At 35.5% G+C, this 18,324-nt stretch overlaps 1 protein-coding gene across 3 annotated transcripts in view; it reads right to left on the bottom strand.

Annotated features, from left to right (window-relative positions):
* Positions 1-9,594: 9,594 nt before the first annotated feature.
* Positions 9,595-18,324, bottom strand: part of LOC141908638 (prostaglandin E synthase 2-like) — an 87,951-nt gene continuing 79,221 nt past the window's right edge. For all 3 annotated transcript variants that reach the window (XM_074798751.1, XM_074798750.1, XM_074798752.1), the window contains exons 5-7: positions 10,345-10,557; positions 10,122-10,242; positions 9,595-10,045 (exon numbers count right to left, since the gene is read on the bottom strand). In XM_074798751.1, the coding sequence (XP_074654852.1) occupies positions 9,887-10,045; positions 10,122-10,242; positions 10,345-10,557 (493 nt within the window). In that variant the 3' untranslated portion in view covers positions 9,595-9,886. The remainder of the gene's footprint in view (positions 10,046-10,121; positions 10,243-10,344; positions 10,558-18,324) is intronic.

Genomic DNA, 18,324 nt, shown 5'->3' with positions numbered 1-18,324 from the left:
ATATGATTGCTACCAGATCTTGAACTTCCGCTAGGCCTACTTCTGTTGATCCGGATTGTAGGCTCTGGTAGACCTCTTCTGCACGATTGAGGTATTTAGATAACTGCCCTCGGTGGGCCAACCGAGATGCTGTAGGACGCTTCGTTTGGTCCATTTCGTTTTGACGCTCAGTTTCGTCATACGCATTTTCCGATGTCGTCGACATAATCCTGGTCACGGCACCAAATGTGATGGAGTGACTATCACCACAGAGAGTTGACCAGATCCGAAGGAGTAAAGTCGAAGAGCGTGTTGTATTTTGTGAATCTAAACAGCATCTAACTTTATTACTACAGTATAGGGTTACAGTATAGTACACATGGCGCGAAACAGCAACCAATCATATAAGAGAGACATCAACGAATCATATAAGAGAACCAACACATGTCGTTCTCGACATTATTATCATTGCTAAATAGTTCATGATCTTTGGGATAATTGCTAAAATCAAAATGATGTTTTAATGTTTTTAAGTCTTTGTTATCTCATTTGTCTTGATTTTTAGTATGTACGCATCCGCATTTTTTGCAATTAATGGAAATCCACAGTTAAATGTACCATCTTCAGTTGATAAATCATAAACATAATCTGATGGGTTATATATTTCAAATAAACTTTAACTTCTTCTGTTAATTCTTTTTCTACATGCCTTTAATTAAAACAATTTGGTTTAGATTTAATTAATTCTATATTAATATTAAATCCTAATGAACTGCATAATATATTCAATCCTGATATAGCAACTTTTCCTTTCTGTGCAAAGGTTATCTTTTTATCCTAAGTAAATTTTTTAGTGCCATCTGCGGCATAGAATCCAATGAAGAACCACTTTCTTAAATTATTTTTTGCATTTAATACATAATCTGGTACTATCTTTTCTTTAGTTGAAGTATTACTTTTCACTATTGCATGAATATAGAATTCATCATTATATTTTATAGCAAAATCTTTAGGATTATTTACAAGTATTCTATAAACTGCTGATGATCTCATAACATCCATGATTCTAAATGTTTTATGTGAATAAACTTCTTCACAGAATTTCTTAATTCTTTCTAATAATTTCAAGTCTTGATTGCATAAATACCAACAATATTTATTACCCCAAACATAATTATACACACCTGCTGAACCATCACTCATGAAAAATCCTTTGATAAAATATTCTTTTTCTTCTAATGTTTCGGGTTCTATATTATAAATATTATCAATAATTTCATCGAATGACATATGATTCATTCTTTGGAAAAATCTTTTATGTAATAATTCATCTCCAATTTTTATATCAGTTGGTTTTATTTCATCGCCATTTCGTTTAATTAAACTATGATCTTCTGTAACATCTACAAATCATAATTTAGTTCTAACTCTATAGATTTTCTTATTTGTTTTATGTCTAATAATATTCTTTAATTTTTTCCATCCATTTCTTGTCCAAACATCCATTAATCCATTTATTTGTATTAATTCTTTTTCACCATATGAAATATAACATTCACTTTGTTGTGGAATTATTTCTGAAATTCTTCTTATCAATATTTTATCATTACATTTTAATAATATTGGGGTGTCAGCTGTTACAGAATCAAAATATTATATTTCAATATGCTTTTCCCCAAAAAGTGGTTGTAAAACATTATAATAAAAATCATACATTAATAATTTTGATACTTCTAAAACAGTTGAACCAATGAATATAGGTTTATTAAATTTCATTGACGTTCTTTTTGATTTAACTCCTGTTAAATAATCTTCAAATCTTTTATTTCCTAAATGTCTAGGACTTGATTGTAAATGTCTTAATCGTTCAGAATTATTTACTAATTCAATATCATTTCTATTTCTAATATTTTCACATGTTTTACCATAAAAACTATTATTCATTAATTTGAAGAAATCTTTTTCAAAATCTGTTTTTGATATGGTTCTCTGTTGAGTATTGAAATCTATATATTTTTCTAACCACTTCGATTGATTAAATTCAATATATCTATGTACTTTCTTTAATTTCATTCCTTGTTTCAGATAAAATTTTAACATTCTATAATGAACGATATAGTTGTATTTATTATTTTGAGTAAGTATTAATTTTTCTGTAAAAACATGATCTTTCGGTTTTATTTTCTTCTGGTATTCACTTAAATAACTATCATCTACGGTTAAATGTTCTGGGCAATAAGGTAAGTTTCTTGTTTTAAACTTTATATTTTCAGGATATTCTAAATCAACTACAAAGAAATAACCAATTGGTGCTTCATCTTTTAAACTCGCAATTGCGCTTTCCCAATCAGTTTTATCATCATTTTCAACTTCTGTTAATATAAAATTTTTGTATGGTTGAGGTTGCATCATTGCCCAACCATATAAATTATTGGCGTCAATATATAATAATTTATATTCATCATTTGCTTTAAAATACCTATCTCCCATAACACCACTAATTCCACCTCTTATTGATTTTTCAAATAATAAAACCATATCTGGTTCTTTTAATAAATCTAATTCTACATTTGTATATTTTAAACCACATTGCCAGGTTAAACCAGGACTAGAGTAGCAATAACAAGGATCAACATTAAAATGATTCAAATTAACTTCTCTAAATTTTTCAAATATGTCAGCCAATATCATAACATCTGATTTTAAATATAAATCAACTAATTCACCATGATTTTTCATCTTAAAATGGTTCCAAATATTTAATGTTCTATTAAACACTTCGTCTTTCACATACTCCTCTTTTAATTGATCATAAAATTGATCTTTTAATAATTCTGTTACATTAAAATCATTGTGTGTTTTATAAAATGAATAAGGAATTGCGCCTTTATATCTCAATAATTTAAAATCTTGTTCATTTGGATAATAATATCGAGTTATTATAAAATCATTATCAACTTAACTTTTTGATAAATTATCTAATGAACTTGCTAGAAATCTATAAGAATCTAAAAATCTAATGCAACCAAATTGAAATGAAATATAATTTTCAGATGTTTTAGCTAATAGTTTAAAATCATATTTTCTTACATTTACACCATTCATAACATTATATTCTTCTATTTCTTGATTAATTGCGCCCAATTTTCCCGATAATTGTTTTATAAATAGATGGGTATCATAGCCTGATAAATTATGAAATAATATTGGTACGAAATTAACTTTCTTAGCTTGTAAATTGCAATCTTCATGAGCAGCTCCACGATATTTTGAATTTAAATGATCATGATCTCTAACTTTTTTATCAAATGAATAAAAACGTTTTTCACAATAACAACAATGAGTTGCATAATTAAAATCAATTTCATCTTCTTTTGTCATAACTATTCTTTTATTTTTGTTTAATAATTTTGCAAAATCACTTTCTAATTCAATCATTTTGTCACAAAAATCATTAACTACATTTTCACCTCTAAAAGAAATATATTGACTTTCATATAATTCAGGATAATTTGATTTTATATAAATTCCATAAGCAGCAGCTCTTTGATGAACTTTTTTAATTGTATTTATAATTGGTGGGTCTTGTATTGTGTCTTCATTTAATTCATTTCCTTTATCCATTGATTTTAATAATTGCTTTTTGTTATATATTTCTTTTCTATCTTGATCAGTTAATTCTTTATTCAACGATTCAAAATCCCCATAAATTACAAATGGAACAATATTCTTAAATTTATGATTAGTAAATTTCAATTTATAATCTTTTTCTGTTGGCATTATTAATTTACAAAAATCTTTATTATCACATAAAGAATTATGTTTTAATAATGTATTCTCAGTCATAAATTTAGATAAACATTTTCTACATAGATAAATTTTACGATGATGATCACTTTCTGTTCTAAAGAATAAATCAATTTGTTTTAACCACATATAATGTTCATTTTCATCTTTTTTTGTAATATAACAAATCTATAGCATTTTCATCATCATAATATTCTGTTAAATATAAAGCTTCCAATGTATAATCTTTAATATTTTCACCTTTTGTCTTTGGTAATTGCATTAATTCGAATACATTTATTTTTAAATTATTAACTTTTTCTATTTTGGAAATCATTTTTATAGTTACTGGATATTGATCAATTTTATATAATGTTTCATATTTCCGGTAATTTGTTATTCTAAAACTATGTGTAATATCTTCTGTTGGATGTAAGCAACTAATAATTGCCCACAGAAAACATTTATCATCTTCATTTTGAACATTTATTACTGCTTTTGTTGTAAATGGTAATTTAATATAAGATGATGCTTTAATATCCTTTTCTGTTGTAAAGTTTGAATCATTTTTAAACATTTCATTACTTTTTGATGTTTTATTTCTTTTTGTATTATAAACATTTAAATCTAAAAATATAATTTCATTCAATTTTAAGCCAGAACCCTCAAAATATCTTTCTTCAATATGACGTTTGAATTCATTAAATATTTTTTCTAACTTCTCTTTTATTTGTGTTTTTGAAATTATTTCTTCAGAGAGTGTTTGAATATTATAATCCATTTTATCTTCTGACTTTAAAAAACTTACTTTCCCAGAGATACTAATTTTTGGATATTCAACATCTGTTATCAAATCTAGTATTTTTTCTATTATTTCATTAAATTTAATATAATCTTCTATTGTTGTACCTTTAAAAAATCTAAATATAATAGCTGCAGGACCAATTTTACTACGTAATGTTTCTAAAATTTCAATTGTATCTTTTATTTCTAGTGAATCAATATAATTTCTAACATTTTCCATGTTAGTTTATTTGAAATGGATTTAGTTTTTGAAGTAATTTTTTTTACTTTTTGAGGTTTATCATCAAAATAATCTTTTCCTAAAACATTATTACTCAAATTTTGATGGTGTTTTTGTGATTCGAGATGTCTATTATAATTCCTTTTTACTACAAATTCATTACAAACTTCACATTTTATTTCATCCACATTCATATTTTCTAATCGTTCTTTTCTTTCATTGGAATTTTCTGGAGTTTCAAAATCTATTACATTTGTTATATGATTTGCAGATTTTTCATGTTTAGATTTATTAGATTTATCGATGTATTTTTTACAATATGGGCAATAATATTGATTTTTATTAACATTATTGTTTTCCGTCTGGTACTCACTCTCTTCCATTTATAAGGAAAAAAAATTACTTGTGGTGATGAGTGGTGTTTAGTACTCTAGTACTCTGGTATGAAACCCATATCTTCCAATTACTCAAAGGCCCCACTTATCCCTACTCGTATCGGGAGGCGTGGTCAGCGCCTTCATGTCGACATTGTGGGCCCATTACCCTGTACTCGCCATGGAAATGTTTACATCCTCGCCGCCCAGGACGCATTTACTAAATGGCCAGAAGCATGGGCCATTCGTAGTGAGAAGGCGCACGTTGTTGCCCGAATCCTGGTGAACGAATGGGTTTGCAGATTCGGCTGCCCAGAGAGCATTCATTCCGATCGTGGTTCAAACTTTGAATCCAGGGTATTTGCTGAGATGTGTACCATATTAGGCATCGATAAGGCACGAACGACAGCATACCATCCAATGGGCAATGGTCAGGTTATGAACCTCAACAAGACACTGAAGTCAACACTGACAGTCGCCGTTAATGATAAGGGGACCAATTGGGATGACCATTTGCCCGCATGCCTGATGGCTTTTCGTTCCAGCATCCAGATGTCAACCCAGGAAACACCATTTTATCTAACCTTTGGGGAGGAAATGGTATTACCCATCGACATCATGGTTGGGAACCCGAACCCTTCAGGACTTAAAACCAAGTACGGCCATGACCTGACTGACCGCCTAGAGTATGCCCATCACCATGTGAGAGACCGTCTGCAGGCTGCTCAGAGGCGCCAGCAATTGGCATATGACAGGCTTGCCAAGCGTGGTGGTTACCAAGAGGGTGACCGTGTCTGGTTGCTAAGCCATTTCCTGAAACCGGGGGAGGCGTCAAAATTCCACCACAAGTGGAAGGGGCCGTATACTGTTATTGAGTGCGTGTCCGAGGTAAATTAGAGAGTATCCCCAGTGAGCGGACAGAAAAAGACCAGGGTAGTACACTTCAATGATATGAAGTTGTGTTAGGGTGATATCAGAAAGGATTGCCCTAAGGAAATAAAACCCACTGGGAGGTTAAAACGGAAGAAAACTTCATCACTCCCCGTTGCTGAAGAGGATGGGTCAACTGACTCGGATGCATCATCAGAAAACCCGATACTTGAGGACACTGTGTGGGTTCGGCCAAAAGCAACACCTGTTCCAGTGAGAATCCCGCCCCCGGTGGCACATGAGCCTAATGAACCCGATGCAACCGTGGCAAATGGTACTGTTCAAAGACCGCCTGTTGATGACCATGTGCCATTGGATGCCGTTGTACCTCAACGCCAGCTTCGACCGCAGGGCACTCTGAAGCTTCCAAAGAGATACGCTTATGAGATGACACATTGCCATAAGGCGCGGCCTTGCCATTGCTTCGAGGCAACTTGGAGGCGCATCGCCCTGAAAAAGGACACATGGCTGCGTAGAGGTTTGGAACTGCGACAAAATGAATCGGCTTAGCCAAAATAAGATGTTTGGCAGTGGAGACGCCATTACCTATCTATGGTCATATGTGCCGTCTTTCCTATCCCATACGGGTTGCCTTCATCGTTCTTTAGCCTCGATAGGATGACGCAAGATATGAAGCAGAAGCTAACACAAGAAGTAGCCCGGTTTATCCGTACGTTCTGGCCAGACACAAACATGGACAGTCCATCCGTGAAGGAGCTTGTGGCATCGGCTGAGCGGAATGTGTTCGAGCCAGGCCACTTGGTCGTAGGTGCCATTATCTTAGGTTTGAAGACATCAATGAAGAGGAAACTGCACCCACTTGGGCGAAAGCGCTTCAGAGAGTTATCGGAACAGTTGAGGGGTATGGTAGCTGAGAGTGGCGGGAGGCCAGAAGACCTCGATGGGAAGCTGGCGAAACTGCAGGAAGTCATGCAGAAGAGGACGATGGGCAAGCCGATACTCTTGCTCGGAGACTCAATGTTTAAGGACGTCAAGCCAAGTGGGGACTTGCTCCCAATATGCCATCCCGGTGAGACCATTTCAATGCTCCTGGGGTACTTAGCAAACATATCGGTGAACTGTGGAGCGGTGGTGTTCAACCATGGTTTGAACCAAACAAGGAACTATGGAACAGCCACCGATGATATCTTCACCCTCTATGGTGTGCTAAGGGCTAAGTACCCCATAAGGGCTAAGTCCACCGCATAAATGTCTTCTCTGACAAGGCAGGTTTCATTCCAATAGTCCACCCAGACTTAAGCGATAGAGATTTTACCAATATACATTATCGGAAGCCTGCTATGGAGTTGGTGAAGAACCACATACTGACAGCGGTGGCGGAACATTTGGCAAATTATGGAGCTCCAATACCTGTAGATGGTCCTTTGTGTTGCTTACCCTACCCTCCGATGGTCGTTGCCTTGTTTCGTGCCTATGTTGCCCCGTCCACTAAGCTATACCACCACAGCTGCCACTACCCCCACTATAAATAATATGTATATATATATATATGTATAATTATTCTCTTTTCTTTGTGTATCTTTTTGTATATTTTAGGAATATCCATAAACAGCAACTAGACCTGGATGTCACGTCTGGGAGTGCTTTGACAACAGGGGACTGGCATCCCGATTTACCTTCTGATGGTCGTAATTGCGTGATGTGGGGAGCCGCCGATGGTAACCCCTAGTCTGACCCTGGCACTCATTGCGCGTGCGTTGCTGCCTTTGAACAAAGACTGGATTATGGACTATGGATTACCTGTTGTATATATATATCGCTTTGTTACTGTGCTTGTGAAACGAAGAACGTGTGTTTGTGGAACAAACTTTAATCTGTCAGTTATTATGTCGGTGCGCGGCCTCGACAATTTAAGGGGAGGGGTGGTGTGATGGGCCGGGTTTATCATAGTCCGGTTCTGTCGTTTAGTGTTCGAGTCCATGCGCCTCAATATAGTGTAACTGTGGAGACCGGAAGAAGCTCTCTCTCCGGTGTGAATAAAACGGAGGCAAGTGGTTACTATCTTTTGTTAGTGTTCAATCGATCGTGATCCGTTTCTTTAAAGGATTTATTTGTGCTCTATTGTCATACACACAATAGAGGCAATACTATTACACTGGTATACTGATGACTAAGCTTCATTTGCGAAGAGAGCTCCTCCCATATGCCTATCACGCGATTCAGAACTTGGAGGGTAATTTAAAATCTTTAAGATATTGTGCATGATAGGCTTAATCTTGGTGTAAACTGATGAGATTTTGTATAAAATATATTCGTTAAAGTTATATGATAAACAGGAGGGTTCAATATGGCCTAATTCCTGAGCAAATAAGATAAATGTGTGTGAAATCATCAGAGCTCTGAACTCAACGGCAGTACCACGTCATTTGGTACCAGCGACAACTGATTGGCCTTCTATACTGCACGTCCACCTTAACCCAATTATCACCAACACTCTTGTGCCTACTCTCCGTCACATTAGACTGGATAATAAAACTAGTAATAGTAAACTAATGGAATCGTTCGTATTTTATATTTTAGCATATTTTATGATATACATTGTAGCAGGAAATTCTGTTGCTAAACTGACATTCAAGTTTATAGGCCGATTGTGTGTAGTTCCTTGCTATTAGATATGTCAAACAACCAGGAACAACAGTGTGGTGACTGACTTACAGTACTGTATTTTTCTAACCATAGTATTGATGTATTATATACATGTTGTGTTATGAATACAAGTTGTCAGGTCAGCCATACATAATCTTTACTGCTAGTTTCATCGTTACGTGAACATATCATATCATGTGAATTTGAGATTTTGAGATTCAGTCAGAAATAAACATATAGTTCGAACGTGTGCTCCTTGAGTTGCTTTTCACCAGGAACCAAGGAGAAACAAGTCCGTCAACACAGATAGGGCCATGGGATCAGAGCAGACCTGCCAACCCAGAATTTTTTTACACATATGAAACACATATCTTAATTTTAAGTATTTTCTGAATTTCTAAGGAACCAAGCTTTAAACTGGTAATTTTCATGAAAAATAAGTAGTTTCCTCAACTATACACAAAAATCAAAATTTCATCTATCAAAATCAATTTTTTTTTTTGTGGGACCTTCTTCTGTACTACATTTTGTCTCGAGTTCAGAATCGTGTGTGTGTCACTAGGCTCAGATTGAGATGATGAATTTGAAGAAAACTCGGCATCAGACATGACAGAATTATCCTCATCCAACGCCATTTTTGATTCAACATAAATGGCGGTACCTGATGGAACTATACCATAGCGGGTCACAAAGCAGTCAGTGTTCCGCCAAAGTTCATTGGAAATTTATTCTGGCATGATTTACCGCAAAAGCAAGTAAATGAACAATATGACGACTTCACTTTGCTCAAATAAATTATATCTATTTTAAATGTTATGGAAACAAATTTTCCGGATTTTGAATCTATATGAAATAGGTAACATTCCTGGAAAAACGAAACACCGTAAATTCACTTTCATTTACCTAACCATTCTGGGATAAACAGAATGGTTGGCAAGTCTGCCAGAGTGGTGAAATTCTGACATTTTTATCAATCAATATGGAATGAATAAAATTTGAAATAACTACTAAAACGTAACATTTTCATGACATTTATTGAGAGTAAAAGGATTTAACCATTTCAAAAATGTAAAATATATGCCAATCTGATATGTACTCGACAAGCATGAAATGGATATGGGCCAAAAGAATTCAGGGAATTCAACTAAGAATTCAGACAACAATTCAAAATTGAGATGTAAGCATATCAGGCATGTTTTTTATCAAGTAGCCCTACGGTAGGGCATTTAGTACGATTAACAGCAATATTCTTAGTATCATAGTACCACTGAGATATATCAGTATTTTCCAATGTATCTTCAAATGCTTTACAACCTTCTATAGAACTTAATACACCATAAACAGCCTAAATAACAGAAATATTAAAAATCTGAATGAAGAATTTAATCAGGATTATGACGATAGATTTCGTTACTGCTTACCAGATCTGCTAGATTAGGTAAATTGCCTCCCATAAATTTTGTACTCTGCTTCTTCAACTCTCTCGTCCAATGATTACAAGCTTCATATAATGAAAGACGTACATCATCTTTTAAGTCGTATCTAAAAAATACATGCACGCAAGTTGAAAAAAAGGCTCGACAAGCCCAAATGGCCACACAATACATTTTCCTCTTTGGAAAATTATTTGGTCTTTACAAATACCTTCTTTTCAAAACTTTTCCTATGATGAACATGGCAGCAGCTCCGACATATATTACAACCAAACGTTCAAATTTTGAAAAGTTTTGCTCCCAATTACCAACTTCATCAAAGTGATTAAAAGCTTGTAAAGCTTCAATTGGTGTGCGGTATATATTTGGTGATAGCATATGTACCAGAACTGAATCAGCCCACTCTCTCCATATCCTTTCCTTCCTAAAATGAATATCTAATCATTGACAGAATAAATAATACTAGACATCCATTACTCCAGTGTATTTAAGTCGTAAAAACCAAAAAGTGTTTATGGAACCTATTAACAGCTGAAAGTTGTCAAGCTAAATTTATACGTACATAACCACGAATGAACACATATGAGTAACAAGAGGACTTCAAAGTCCTGAGGTTCGAAGAAGAAAAGTCTGATGTATAAATTACAAATTACATAAAAGAAAGGCAAATTATGAAAAAGAAATTAATATTCCATTAGAGAAGTTTGCTTAAAAAAATTCAATTTGTTTGCCGTTTGCATTGCTCACGTGGTAATGTTATTGTTTACATCTGACGTCATCGATAAAATGAGGCATGCAGCTGAGCCTGCCTGTTTTTCATAACTTTTGAAGTGGAGGCTGGTGTCGTGTGTAAGGCTGTACGTACTGGGTACTGGCGCTTACAACAGGCGCAGCATTGATGGTGTATTTATGCGCGAGTAGATGAAATGATTTGTTTTAACTGGCGTTCGTTACGCATCCTTTCAAAATTAATATTTATTTAGAAATCTTTATCATGATAACTATAATATTCTTAAGACAAGCGAATTACGTCTCTGGACCTATTTCATTGAGGCGTATCACGCAATCTGAAAAAAAATCGATCCTGTCACGTGTCTTCATGACTGCAACTTGACGATAGCTTAGGTTCTCATTCTTTGAACCAAAAATTGCATTCTAATGAACACTACTTCAAGATGATGATTGAATTTATTACTTCATCATTTCCATCATTACTGCAAGTGGAAGTTAACTAAATTTTAAATTGCAATCAACACAGCTTCAATACACCATAGACAAATAATCCTTCAAAAGGAAAAACAACCGGTGTAACGTTACATACAGGTTCATTATCCATTAGAACTGGTCAACCTACATATCTTTGCCATGCCCTTCAGAATTCAATGTTGATGTGTTTGGGGATTCCTTAAAAAAAAGGTTCTAAGTCTATAATAGCATGTAGCATTGCAGAATTTGGCTGGCTTCCCAAACACAAAACATAATGAACAGCTATATTCTAATCATATGAAATTGGAATTCTCAATGTAGTTTTGGTTAATTGAGCATTCTGATCAAGAAAACAGATGTGCTGCAAATGACGCCAACTTGCTGTTATTGTAAGTTTTTAAATAAAGTTTAGAATATTCATAATGTCCAATACCAGTCACAAGTTTCATGGGTGGAAACAAACACCCAATTCATAGGCCATAATTAACGGGAAAAAGTGTCATGGATCAAAAAACAGTAATAGAAGTTGATTACTAGAGGCGCATCCCAAAATTTCAATAGTTCCGTCAATTAGAATAACTGTCTAATTGCTTTTAACCCCCCTTTGATTAGACACGTGCCAAAGTTGGAACTATTGATTTTCTACTGAGAGACCACAGATGAAGATAAGACATTCTCACGAGTGTATTTCGATCACAACTTTTAATTGAAAAATAAATTAGCAAAATTACAAGTGGAAAACCTATTAACTCTAACAGACTTTATAAACAAAATCAAATAGGTCATCTAACATACCAACAGACGGTTTAATCTACTGCTTGTGTAATATATACATACATTGAAACTGCACTTCAATTCAATGTTATCTTTATTGCACCACAATATATCGATAGTTAGGCAGTCCTGATGAATCCGCGGGAGGCCTTAAACCCCAACCCCCTTCCGCGAGTTATTCTAATAGAAGTAACTATCGAAATTTTGAGATGGTTCCTAATAATAAACTAGGGGTCCAGGGACATATTGTCCACTTGGTAAAATGCTTGACAATCTGACACTCCAATATTCAACATCCCTGGTGAACAAATACGGTACAACTAGGGGTCCAAGGACACCATGCTCAACAATTTTAACAATTTCAATACTTAACGCCCCTGGTGAACCTATACTGAAACCTTAGACCTTGAAACTAACCACAACATAGAACATGTCATGAGGTACAATTTCGCAACTGATTGTGGTAACAAACTATGTCTGGGCGCCAATATAATACGGTAACATAAAGATAAACAAAACAAATACCAATAACCCTGAAACTCGCATCAATTATAGAGCATGTCATAAGGTACAATTTGCAATTGATTGGGGTAACAAAACATGCCTAGGTACCAACATAATATGGAGATATGGATATACTGAGCCAGAATACGGAGTTATTCCGCTACTGACGCCCCTGGTTACCATATTCAGAAACCAATGCCTTTGAGACTTACCACAATCATAGATGATGTCATGAGCTACATTGATTGTAGTTACGAAATATGCATAGGTACCAATATGAATAGACAAATTGTATATGATTCAATATTCAACACCTACTAGTGGTGTTAACAAAAAACTGGGCAACCCCAATTCCACGTGAGATGTATCCTGTGTACATTACTTTTTTTAAACCATGCTCAATGATATTTTTCAATATTTTAGACGCGGCAGTTTAGAAATGAACTTATAAAGTTACATCTAGACATATTCTTTCTGTGTGGTCTGGTTTATCAAGTTCGATATTCTAGTCAATTGTCTAGCTATTCTCATACTACAGTACACCACTTCGACATGAACAATATGTACGTGAGAACGTTCCCTCCTAGTATCATTCTATCGGCGAGGCAGCATAAACCACGCCATATGAGAGAGCGCGCGGATCACGGCTACCCTTCTGCATAACCATCTCAACATAAAACTTAGGGTCCAAAAGACGCAGATGTCAATAAGACGGATCCCACGCATGGGCAGGATCGTAGCGAGTAACCCGCAGCTACTCCAGTGTTCGAATTCAACTATATACTACACAATATTGGTCGATATGAAATGGGTTTTCAATGCGAATTAAAATTGTTTAAAATTCATCTGCATATCGATACAAACGTTTTTTTCGTCAAGATAATCCCGAGCTTACGCATAATTAATATCTAAAGATTAACGGCTGTGTTGATTTTGGTGAGCTATACATGTTACTAAAACGAGGGCGCTATCATCACAGCTCCGCAGTAAATACTGTAACTACGCCGCGCATCGACATGCAATTTTCAGCACAGCAAATGAAAAATCATAGGCAATTTAATATCTTCTTATGTTTCTCATTGACGAATTTTATATGTTGAATCAGTAATAAAACTAGTAGATCAAGATGTCATAATGCATCGCTAAAATCCCAAAAACGGCATAAAATTGCCAATTTACCCAATTTAGGCTTCATCAAAAGCCTTCAAAAGCAGTTAGCTGCCATTATAACAGCCAACTTAACCCTTACAATACCACTACCGTATGGCATACGGTACAAATTGTCAAGCTAGCATACCCGTACCGTCTGTGATACGGTATCACTTAACCCTTCTTCTAGAAGGGCATATCTATCAGTATCAGCCGGTGCTGCCATCTGCATAAACACCAAGATGGCAACAGCCAGCAAAAAACAATTTGGCTGGATGAAATGGTTCAGCAGCTCGTATATGATGCTGACAGTGATGCTGGTGACTAGGAATTTGGTAGTGAACAAATTGAGAGTGACAACGAAAATGACAGCAGCAGTTCAGATGTTGAGGCTTTGTCAGAAAATCGGTTTATAGTGCCGGCAATGATTTTGATGATGAAAATGAAATCAGTGACAATTTCTTTAGACCCTGTTGATACGGTTGTCATGGCAACGGACACAAAAAACAATAATGAAGAACCAGAAACTATCCATCCTCAAGGTCACATATATCCAAATAATTTGTCTTATTTGTAAGCCCAATGGTTATCAACACCATGGTATACAATGTATCAGTGTCAAATACATAGGTAACAATTTTCTAAGGCCTGAAATTATACCCCAATGAAACCCTTACATCCGGCCTTCCGGCATATCGGTGGAAAAGTTGGTAAATGAGTGGAAAGATTAATTTTTTAGTTGTTCTATTGCTTTGAAATTTCTACTACATAAAGTAAGGATATATGGCATACAATTTCAGTTGGAATTGAATAGATCAGTGCATTTTGCTGGGAGACAGAGCAGTTTATCTGAAACTTTTTCGTGAATTTTTTTCATGGCGGCCATCTTGGAGTATGTGACCTTGACCTCAAGTTCACTTATATCCAAATTATTTATGTCTACATTGTTGGCCCAAAAGTTATGAACAACATGCTATATAAATTTTCTGTCTCAGATACCTTGGTAACTATTCTATGAAGTTTCAAATATAGCCCTATAAACCCCTAAATTCCGTGAATCATTTCACACTCGGAGGAGATAGCGGTCAACACGAATTCAGCACTCCATTTTATACTAATAATACTGAATCTAAAAACTGATATTTTCCTCAAAAATCTTATTCCAACTTACAAATGAGGACTAATGACACTAAGATGGCAGCCAACTGCGTGATATTTGACTGCTCACAAGACCCATCTGATATGCTACAGATCCCTACTCATAGAATACCCATCGCAAACTTCAATGAACAAGAGCCCCAAGGGGCACTATGGCCAGCCTGTCAGCTTTTCATTAAATGACAAATGATGCATTCTGTAGGTTAAGTTTGTCCAAATACACTTCCAGCTCATAGACTAGTCAATACCAGGCTAACACAATTCAATTGTGTTTTCATAAGTAGCACAGACAGCGACTGGAGCTGGCAGGAACAAATACCTCAGATAAATCTTTTCCCTAGGTCTTATTGATTTGAATGCGGAATAGTATTGAATTTTCAGAAATTAGCTCAATAAAATAAAATTGAATTGGAATTTGCTGTTTTACCTTGTTAAATAAAGTAAAATTGAATTGGATTTGATATTTTTTTGCAGAATAAAATTTGATTGAAATTGCAGTTTGAGCACATAGCCAGTTAGCATATCAAGGTCATCCATCCGATTTGAGAAAAAGCTATTTTTCCCCGGACTTTGCACAATTGTCAATGATATTTTCTGTAGAGCAAATAAAAATATTCCTCCTACAGACCAAATCAACTAAAGATTTCACAGAAATCGATATTGAAAACAGAAATCGATGTTGAAATACAATTTTAAATCTTAACCTCTTCATTACTACTTGTGACATATATTTACGTTGCAAATAATGACCTTCTCTCACCAAGCATGACGTATATTTACGTCACAGATATATACAATCACTGGTGTGGTGAGTCATTTAACTGCTGATGTATAGCCGTACTATATGCTTGTCTGCCTCCAAGCCAATCATAGAGGAGTCTTTGCCAACGGTCTAGTTGGTCTTGTGCCAATATTGCTAGAAAGTGATATTTTGTTTTTAAGAGTTTTTGGGGGAAATTTTGAAAGTGCTTCCTTCAATTATCTTGATCTTTCACTTCTATTTGTATCTCCCAAAGGCCCACCAGCATGCGAAAAAATTGGGTGGATCAGACCAAAGATAACTGTCCTGTGACATTTTTTATTCCAAAAAGGTCAGTTTTAGCCTAAAGGCTAAAGGCTGGCTTACGTCGACAAGCGATGCTCCTACGGAGCAAGCGCGACCACAGCCCAGCTTATGTTGACGTTCCAATTAATTCCCAGCATTTTAGGCCGACTAGCGGGGTATGAGATCCTCCCATTTGCTTTCCTGCTTGAAAAGTGATTGAAAGCAACTGTCAGCCTACAATATTCCCGAGTGGAGCATGGGCATTTAGCCGGATACGGCCTGCGCGAGGCGGTAGGGGTGGGGTTGCAGTCGCGAGCCCGCCTATGTTAAACAGATTTAGGAGCCAGCCTTAAATTCCAAGACCTGTAGCTTGCTAAAGCGTTACCATTTTTAGGCCACCCGTAGGCTGAGCCTATTACTATACAAACGGAGCGAATTTAAATGACATGGTTTCTAGAGTAAAGGCTCTTTGACTGTGCAACTGAGCATATATTGATACAAATCATTCATTAGAGCATTTTCCATTCTCCAACCTCTATGAAGCTGAGTTTTGAAAGGGCCTTGTTGAAATTTGTATGAGCTTTTTCGCAAAAATCTGATCGCAAAAATATCTGTTTTAAAAAGCCAATGGCCCAGAAGCTCACCGACATGATAATCTGAGAAGCAAAAGAAAGAAAGCGAAATGTGCTTTCAAAGAAGTGGCTGCTGACCTGGTCCCAATAAGTAATTGATCAGGAAGATCTCATAGAGATATTAAGTCTGGCATTGTTAATCTTACCAGTCAATCCTGTGACAACAGTGAACTTTGCATTTGAAATTGGTGTGGAGGGGGGTACCGTTAAAAACCGGCGTATAAGTCTACGCGGCGTATAAGTCGAGGTCGATTTTTAGACCTACATTTCATGATTTTAACATATATCCGGCTTATAGTCGAGTCCCTTCTTTTGTTTTGATATCGATGTGTGCCTTCACGCACACCACCGCGCGTCAGCCTGATTGCTGCTGTGTGTTAATCAATAGACTGTTACACACACACTCAGGTATAATACACTACCATACAGTGATGCAGTAGTGTGAGTCACACTCTATATATAGCCTATATATAGCCTAATGAATTAAGCGCTGCTATGAGCCCGCATATATGAATACATCGTTTTAAATGAAGCTGTGTCAAAATGAATGAAGTTTTTTTCATTAAATAGCTTTATTTATCATGAATAATTATTGAAAATGTTATAGCAGTGAGAAGATGAACGCTGTCTTTTTTGTCTGGTAGAATCAATATTTCTTGTGACCTGAAAATACTCTGTAGAAAACTGTACTCGGCGTATAAGTCGAGTTCAATGATTTAGTGGTAAAATCAAGGGTTAAAAACTCGACTTATACACCGGTTTTTACAGTAATAATCAAAGCTTTGAAGACAAAGAACCGTGAGATGGAGAGGTAACACTCTATATAAAATAAAATGTTTTATTTTTTTTGCAAAATAAGCTAATTTTTTACAATAACTTGAATCTTGAATAGTTCAGATGTTCCGTCGTACATGTATCTAGGTTATGGTTTCCCGTGATCGTCGTAATTAGGGTTTTCTGTTATTTCACAGAAAACCCTATTGATATCCGCGTGATTATTAGGGTTTTCTGTTATTTCACAGAAAACCCTATTGATATCCGCGTGATTATTATTATTATTATTTTCTTCCACACTATTTTTACCAAAAGAACATAGGCTTTGTTACCTAACCGCTGTTTCATATACAATCCATATAATATCGTTCAGCTCACTGAGATCTACAAATAGCCCGCGTGTTTTTTCACGAATCATCGTTACAAAAGCGCTGTCGGGCCGTAAACATCGAAAATTTAGCCCCATTCAATGGGGCGATATGTTTTTCGAGTCGTCATCCCGAAATCAACCCGCAGGCCGACTGTCACTTCGATTATCAATTCAAGTATAAATGAACTAATTTATTGCCGCAGACTTCACATTCAGTCGCGGTCTTCAAACAGTGATTTTAACAATAGCCCATTTTCCTCAACAAATCATATTACCGATACACTGGACATTTACTACTTTAGATTTTAAAAGCACTGTCGAGCCGTAAACATCGACGATTCGACGTGTGTTACTCCATCGTCGTTCCGGGGATCAGCTGCGAGTTTCTCCTCATCATGAACCTACGTGAAGTGAGCCTGTTATTCCAGCCTCGTATTCAGATATAGTGTGTACACACTGTACAGCTGCCTTTAGATACTGGTTGACATGAAATGTATAACTTTGCATGACGGAGCGATGATAACTAACGTTAACGTTAGTATATAGCATCGGATACTGATACTCAAATTTCTCTGAAAC

This window comes from Tubulanus polymorphus, chromosome 7 (assembly GCF_964204645.1).
Source record: "Tubulanus polymorphus chromosome 7, tnTubPoly1.2, whole genome shotgun sequence".
Classification (NCBI taxonomy): Eukaryota; Metazoa; Nemertea; class Palaeonemertea; order Tubulaniformes; family Tubulanidae; genus Tubulanus; species Tubulanus polymorphus.
The sequence above is the reverse complement of the archived record's forward strand: the minus strand, read 5'-3'. Positions and strand labels throughout refer to the sequence as shown.